The sequence below is a fragment of the Mesoplodon mirus genome (genome assembly GCF_964341445.2).
Source record: "Mesoplodon mirus genome assembly, chromosome: 15".
NCBI lineage: Eukaryota > Metazoa > Chordata > Mammalia > Artiodactyla > Ziphiidae > Mesoplodon > Mesoplodon mirus.
Window position 1 is genome coordinate 29864258 of NC_138991.1, and position 8329 is coordinate 29872586.

Sequence of the window (8329 nt, forward strand, 5' to 3'; positions counted from 1 at the left end):
TGTAGGTCACTCAGTCCTCCACATTCCCTCAAGATTTAGCTTCTGGATCATTGTCTCTTTGCTATTACTACTCCCATCTTAATTCATGATGATCTTAATATACACTGAGATAACCCTTCCACTATCCTTACCTCTCAGTTCCTTTACTCCTATTTTCCAATTACGTCCTCTATCCTACCTCAGCCACTCTCTTCCACAGTGCCCACATCCAAGCAGCTCAACACAGCTGAAGGGGAAGCATTCAACCATGCTAACTGGGTCTCACCCACCTTAAATTTATGACCACAAATGCCCCCTAAAATATTTCCTTATTCAACTCATTTTTTCCCACTCTCCTGAATGAATTTTTCACCTTCTTTCTCCTCAAACTTCCAACACCTCCCCCACTCTTCATTTTTAGCTTAAAGACCTTCCTTCTTATTTAACTGAGAATATGGAAGTAATCAGAAGAGAACATTCACTCTGTCCCACTACTAAGCTACCAATTCACCAGTATTTGGGTCAATATAATCACCACAGATGAACTGTCCATGTAGCTATCGGGCTTAAGGTCAACATATCCATTTATATCCTAGACGCCATTCCCTCTCATCTACTCAAGGACTTCACCCCTGCAATTGTCCCTTCTCTCTCTTTAATCATCAATTTGTCTCTCTATACTCCACTATTCCCATTAACTTACAAACATGTTATCTGCCCAGCTAAAAACAAAAAGAACTCTAACACTTCATGCCCTTCCAGTCACAGCCCTATTACTCTGCTCTCCCTTACAGAAATCCTTGAAACAACATCACTGTGACTATCTATACTCACTGTCTTCAATTCCTCTTCTATATCCTCTTGAACCCACTGCACCAAAACTGTTCTTGTCAAGGTCGCCAATGACCTCCACATTACCAAATCTAATAGTCTATTCTTGCATTTATCATTTGACTATCCTTGATTCTTCCCCTATCTCAGAGGTAGGAAACCATTTCCCCTCAGAATTTGGAAGACATTGCTACACTGCCTTTTTTACATGGGGTATCCCAGGGCTTGGATGTTGGTCCTCCTCTCTATCTACATTTACTCCCTGGGTCTCTATCTAGTCTCACAGCTTTAAAAAAAAATTTTGGAGTCACCAGTAATATGGGTGGTATTTCCAGTTTCAATCTCTCCCCTGAACTACAGACTAATATATCCAACTGCTAATCCTCCACTTGGCTATCTATTATCTATTAGGAAACTCAAATGAACAAGGCCAAAATTGAACTCTATTTTCTCCACAAATCTGTTCTTATTCCAGTGTTCCCAATATCAGTAAATTGCAACTCCATTCTTCCAACTGCTGAGCCCCAAATTGACTATGCCTTCTTACATTATTGTTCCTTCAGCCCTATTTCCTCCCCAATACTTATTTCTCATCACTCTGTATTACGATTTTTACCCCTCTCCACTTACAAAGGAGCTCTTGGAGGGCAGAGGCCTGCCTTAATGCTCTGAATCCACAGCACCTAGCACAGTGTATGTTGGATTATTTGCATAAAGAGGCAGTGAAATTTAAACTGTTAAACAAGTCCTGAGCAGGGTCAGATTCCTCTGCAGGAAAAGATCTGAAGTAGGAAAGCATATTTCAACTATTTCCACTGGTTCCTTAGTACAAGTAAAGATAGTTATTTGGTAATAACTCCAAAATCTCAGTGGCTTGAAACAAAGGCTTACTTCTTGCTCACTCTACGTGTCAAACATAGGTCACCTGGAAGCTTGCTCTGGTTCCCAGACTGAGACTAGCCACCATCTGGAGCACCAACAATCACCAAAACAGAGGGAAAGAGTGGCAAATTACACACCAGAAGTTTTTACCATTAAGGGATACACATCATTCCTGTGCACATTTCACTGACCAAAAGCAACTAACAACGCCATATCCATCTTCAAGGGTGCAAGCAAGTACAATGGTACCACATGCCCAGGAGACAGAAACCAAAGATATTTGATGGACAGCACTGATGACTACCATATCATTAAAAAGAAGCTTTTAGATCTAAGCAACAATATTTTAACTCCTGATCTCTACTGCTCATCTGTGAAAATGAACTCCATTGCTAGAAGAGAACCACTCACTTGCAAAGTACTATCTATGGGTCTCTAGGAACGTAGCTTCACCAGTTAGGCCCGCCTCTTTCATCACTCAGGTGTCAGAGTGCAGCAAAGAAGCCAAATATGGGTGACAGGAAAGTGCTGATTACAAACCTTCCAGAAACGTTCAATGTCAAAATCTGGGAAAGGCTTGACTGAATGAGTAAGAAAAGCACGTTCAGTTAAAAACGTCAGGGAAAGGAGGGAAACTTTCACAAAATTTCTTTTACCAAAGGTGTACAACCTCCAGGTCTTGGGGTTCCTTGCACTACCCCATGTCTGAAGACTAACAAGTTTCACTCAAACCACGTGATGAAAAATTCGGAGTTTGAGTATGATTAGTAAAGTTAGCCAACATTGATCTTTTTAACATAAAAACACTACTTACAAAAAAAAAATGTATACTGACATGCTACCACAAGCAAGGAAGGAAGAAGTTATTTTAGAGATGGATTTTATTCAGAAGCTCTTTTTTCCCCAAAAGTCTCAAAGACTCCAGACTTCAAAGCTGAAGATGATATGGGATGAACCCCGTCTACAGAGACCCTGGATTTAAAGTGTGGCTGCTTCAAGTTCTAAAGTATCCTGTGCAGTTTCTATTTTATTCAAAGTTTAAATATTTTCTAACAGTGAAACTGGCTGCCAGAAACGTTAGGACAAACTGGAGATGGTTACCATAAGCTGCTAAACACTTGGAACTGTAAAGTCCACTGAAATTCCACTGAAGAGCAGAACAGGAGTCCAAATATGTCACCTAACGTCACCTGCCAAATCAGAAGCAAATTAGTACTCCCAAATGCAACAAAGGGTATCTAGTCCCACCTCCCCATCCTTTATTTATTCAACCAACATGTGTTAGTAGCTGGGGTGAAAGAAGGAATGTCGGTAAGTAAGAGAGGGACTGGATTTTAAGATTTAGTTCTTGTTCTCCATGAATCTGGTGGAGTTAAAACAAAATAAAAACAAAGAAAAAAAAACAGATTTGAGGGCAAAAATTCCAAAATACAATGCCTTAAATATCATAACAAGGATACAGGAAAGACCATTCTCACATGTTAAGTTGACAACCTTCGTTAAAGGAAACAACACCGTATTTGCTTTGTTAAGTAGCTAGAATAAAGAAAAAGCAAACAAAACAGATAAAAATCCTCTTCTGGTTTAATGACAGTTTAGCAGAACCAAAGCCCATTTCTCTCTCTTCCTCCCTTCCTCTCAATGGTCTCTGCCACAACCCCTCCATCATTCCAACCTCCACACTCCACTGGCAGCCCCAAACCAGCTCCATCACGAATAATACCGAGACTATCAAGGTCAGCCCCAAAGGCACAGGAAGCAGACAGCAGAAACAAATCTTCATATATCGAAAGGGGGCGGGGACCCTCCCTATACTGAGGCACCCGGGGGCTCTATCTCTAGGCTCTGTGGCCTGGGATCCGCAGCTTTCGGGGATTCTGGCCCCCTTTTCCTTATCCAGGCCCCTAATGACCTCCACCTGTCCTCAACCTGAACTCTGCATCGTGGAGTGAGGGATAGCCTCGGGCTGGGGTAGGGGGAGGTGGGGAAACGCGCAACAGGGAAGATGCTGTCCGTGTGGGTGTTTCTAGGGGGCGGGAGGGGGGTACTCTCTAGGGAAGGCGCAGTGAGAGGGAAACGCTCTAAAGGAGACCTACTGTAGGGGAGCATGAGAGGTAAGCCATTTCGAGGGAAACCCATTTGGGGGTTCTATAAGGGGAGCTATTGTGAGGGAACGTCTCCATAGATGGCCGTTTCTGGGGAAAATATCCTATGGGGAAGGCAAGTGTATTAATCATACAGAAGGCACTGTGGAGGTTCTCGATAGGCGAATCTTTCCGGGGGGAAATGTTCTATGGGGTTGGGGATGTCATAATAGGGGGTCTTCACAGAAGAGCCGTTGTGGGGTTGTCGATACAGGAGCCATTGTGGGAGCCTCTGCACCGAGAGCCGTTCCTCGGAAAACGTTCGTCAGGGAACCGTTCAGGAAAAAAACCGTCCGCAAGGAAGCCATATCGGACCACGCCCTTCGGCGGGAGGCGTCTCCAGACCCCAACAGCCCGCAACCGCCTGCCCGCCCGCCGGCCCCTCTGCTGCCTCGGCCCCGCGTACCTGACAGAGGGCGACCCGCGGCCAGGGCCGCCGGGGGACCGTGCGCGGGGCAGCCCCAGCCGGTGTTGGGGGTACACGTCCATGGCTGCGAGAGGCGGAGGAGGACGGCGCCGCTGCGAGGGTCACTCAGGCCTGCGGGGCGTCTCCTGGCCCGCTTCGGCCGGGCGGGGCGGCTGGGCGTGCCGGGTGGGCGGGGGGCGCAGTGCGCGGGGGCACGTCGGGGGCGGGGACACGTCGGGGGCGGAGGCGGAGGCGGGGGCTGGGGCGGAGCCGGACGCGCGCAAAGAGGGCGGATGGGGGCGTCGGGACGGATTGGGGGTGGGGGCAAGCGCACGGCTGCGGGTAGAGTCTTTCTTAAACTTCGAGGCGGCCGGGTTGGACGTTGGGACCGTGGGTGCCCAGAGTGAAAGCTACCGCGCCGCCGCGCTGGCCTGTCCTCAGGCTTCGCATCGTGGAGTGGGACTCTGCGGCGCCCCCAGCCACGCACACGGGCGCGCCAGGGGGCGGGGCCTCGTTCTGCCCCGCCCAGTCCACTTCGACCTCCAGCAAAGCCTTCTGCTGCCGCAGAAGGTCCCTGGCGCGGAGATCTGAACCACCCTGGTGCTCGGCTTTCGTGCCCCGGTCTCCCAGGCCGGTTCCTTGCTGCTGTTTCCTCACCCGCTGCTAGTCAATTGTGCACCCTCCCTTCAGACGTTCAGCCGATTTCTAGCCGACCTAAGGTTAGCGGTGCGCGCCCATCCTTGCGCAGACGTTAGGGGCTCACAGGGGCCCAGAGGATCCCTACCCTTTACAGTAAAGATTCTGACTCGACCCGTTTCCGACTGCAGGGCCGTATGCAAGAAACCTAATCCCAGCGAGCGTCAGTCTTTTGTGTAATTGACAGTTTCCAGGCATCCTGTATATACAGGACGTATTTAATGATTTTGTCCTGCGTCGTATATTGACTTTGTCAGGATGCCTTAAATGTTCTGTATTTATCTTTTTATAATCAATTAAAAACTATTAGAGCTATTTTTCCGCCACAGTAATTGGTGCTTAAATCACTAACTGAAAATCCTACCTTTACAAATAAAAGATCTGTACAGTGTCTACGGTGCCTCCAGCGAGTTTAGCTGAGGGAAGACCAAAAGAAGGAACTAGAAATTGAAAGTACTTATTTTTCATATTCAAGAAAGGAAAGGACTTTTTTTGCTCAAGTTGTAAGTCCTGATCAAGTAACCACCATTATTTAGAGATAACTTCACATCAGTACACAGGCTCTACAAACCAGCCAATCAGCGACAGCCTCACTCCAGTGGCTTCTGAAAATCAGCCAGTCAACAACAGCTTCACTCCGGTAGCTAGGCTTCTGAAAGTTCGTAAATCAACGACAGTCCAGAGCTTCTGAAAGTCAGCCAATCATTGACAGCTCTATGCTTCTAGACAACAACCAATCAGCAAGTGCCTCACTCCAGGGACCAGGCTTCTGATAGTTAACAGGTACTCAGCTTCCTCACTCCAGTAACCACACTAACAAAGCTGGAAGCCCGTCAATCGCTGGACGCTCACGCTTCTGAAATACTGCCAGTCCCTGAACGCTAGCTTCCCAAAACATTGGATTGGGTTGGCCAAAAAGTTCGTTCGGGTTTGCCGTAAGATGAGACAGTAAACCCGAACGAACTTTTTGGCCAACCCATATTGGCTCAGCTCCGACTTTGTTAAGGGAGACTGTTCCTTACAAGTACAGCTCTCCTTTGCAGGCAGACTAGATATTCACCTTTGAGTTCAATTTGCTTTTCGTAAAATCAAGTTCGCAACCCTTTCACGACTTAACTCCCACCTTACCGTTAGATATGAATTTGGGCTTGTGACAGATGCAATGATGCAGCCATGAGATTTATTAAATACAACTTTTTCAGTTCTTGCGTTGGTCGCTATTACCAATTTTTTTCTTTTATAATTCAATGGGTATATTCACAAAGTTGTGCGATCACCACCACAGTCATTTTAGAACATTTTCAGCACGCCCAAAAGAAACCCTATACCTTTTAGTAGTCATTCCCCCATTTCTTCCAAACCATCCCAGCCATAGGCAACCACTAATCTACCTTTCTCTCTCTCTCTCTCTTCCCGCCCCCCTTCTATGGATTTGCCAATTCTGAACATTTCACATAAATGGAATCATACAGTATGTGGTCCTTTGTTACTGACATTTCATTTAGCATAATGTTTGCAAGGCTCATCGGTGCTGTAGGATGTACAAGGATTTCATTTTTTATGGTTGAATAATATTCTATTGCATGGTTATCTCATATTTCTTATCCATTTATCAGGTGATGGACATTTGTGTTGCTTCCACTTTTTTACTATTTTTTTTTAGCTAATGGTGCTGTGAACATTCGTGTACAAGTTCTCCCGTGGGCACATGTTTTCAAGTCTCTTGGGTATATGACTTAGGAGTGGAATTGCTGGGTAACTCTATCTTTTGAGGAACTTCCAAACTGTTTTCCAAAGCAGTTGTACCATTCACTTTCCCACCAGCAATGTATGAGAGTTCCAGTTTCTCCACCTCCTTACCAACACTTACTATCTCTCTTTTTGTTCATAGCCACCCTAGTAGCTGTGAAGTGCTATCTTACTGTGGCTTTGATTTGCATTTCCCTGACAGCTAATGATGTTGAGCATCTTTTCCTATACCTACTAGCCATTTTTATGTTTTTTTGGAGAAATGTCTGTTCAGATCTTTTGCCCATTTTTTAATTGGGTTGTTTTTTTATTAAGTTGTAATAGTTCTTTATATAGCCTAAATACAAGTCCCTTATCAGGTATACAACTTGCAAAAATTTTCTCACACTCTGTGGGTTTTCTTTTCACATCCTTGATAGTGTCCTATGAAGCGCACAATTTTTCATTTTGATGGTATTGAATTTATTTTTTTCTTTTGTTGCTTGTGCTTTTGGTGTCATATGTAAGAAACAATTGCCTAATCCAGAGATTTACCCCTACATTTTCTTCTAAGAGTTTAGTAGTTTTGGCTCTTACATATAGGTATTTGATCCATTTGAGTTAAATATTGTATTTGATATGAGGTAGAAGTTCAGCTTCATTCTTTTGCATGTGGCTATCCAGTTGTCTCAGCACCATTTCTTTTCCCATTAAGTTGTCTTGGCAACCTTGTTGAAAATAAATTGTTACCTCGTTTTTATTTGCTATATTTGAACCCCTAAATGCCAAAATGCAAGTGTGAATTTCATGATACATTTTCTGAATTAAATGAGGAAAATTCCTTTTGAAGCTCTTTGTGCAGTATGCAAGTGTTCATACAGCATTGAAAATGGTGGAAAGTCAGATATAAGCGAGCATATACTATCAGCTAAGAGTAAAAGATGCATGATTTCTTCAACTTGTATCAAAGAAAGTGATAAAATAAAATTTTGATTAAAAGAAATCTAGATGAAGAACACAAAATAATCACAGCAGAAGTTGTAACAGTCTCCCACATTGTATATTGTCATCAGTCTTTCAGCTCAAATGACTCATTGAATGTACTGCTACCAGCAGGATTTTCTAATTCCAAAACTGGAAGCAAAATGTCAAATGCCAGGACAAAACCTACAGCAATAATTAAAAATATAATAACTCCATTTACTATTGCAGTGATTATCAAAGCCCTAAATGCCTCATCTTTTTATGGATGCAAGTAATAACAAAGCAGAAAAATTTGCTTGTGCAATACCCTTCTTGTGAAAAGGCTCACTTTTAAGGTTATTTTAAGTAAAGACTCTTCCAGATTAGACTTCAGAAACAAGAGCAAATTTTTGCAGAAACTCTCTTATTGACTTAGGAGTTAACGAAGAAAATTGTACTGCTTTTGTTGGAGATGATACCAATACAAATGTTGGTAGATGTTCGCATAAAAGTGCAGACATTGTTTATTCAAAGCTGAAGTAAAGCACGAATGGTTCTTCGGAAGCCGTTTGGCTATCTGGCTCATATTCTGCATGGTGCTGCTCATACAACATCTGATGTCTTTCCTGTTGACTTTGATGTAATTGTCATGAAATTGTTCTCTTAAGCGCCAACTGAACAACTGAGGAATTTTTGTGAT

At 44.0% G+C, this 8329-nt stretch overlaps 1 protein-coding gene across 3 annotated transcripts in view; it reads right to left on the reverse strand.

Moving 5' to 3' along the window:
• Nucleotides 1–4407, reverse strand: part of DNAAF9 (dynein axonemal assembly factor 9) — a 147071-nt gene extending 142664 nt beyond the window's left edge. For all 3 annotated transcript variants that reach the window (XM_082600362.1, XM_082600361.1, XM_082600360.1), the window contains exon 1: nucleotides 4243–4407. In XM_082600362.1, coding sequence (XP_082456488.1) covers nucleotides 4243–4325 — 83 coding nt within the window. In that variant the 5' untranslated portion in view covers nucleotides 4326–4407. The remainder of the gene's footprint in view (nucleotides 1–4242) is intronic.
• Nucleotides 4408–8329: the final 3922 nt, after the last annotated feature.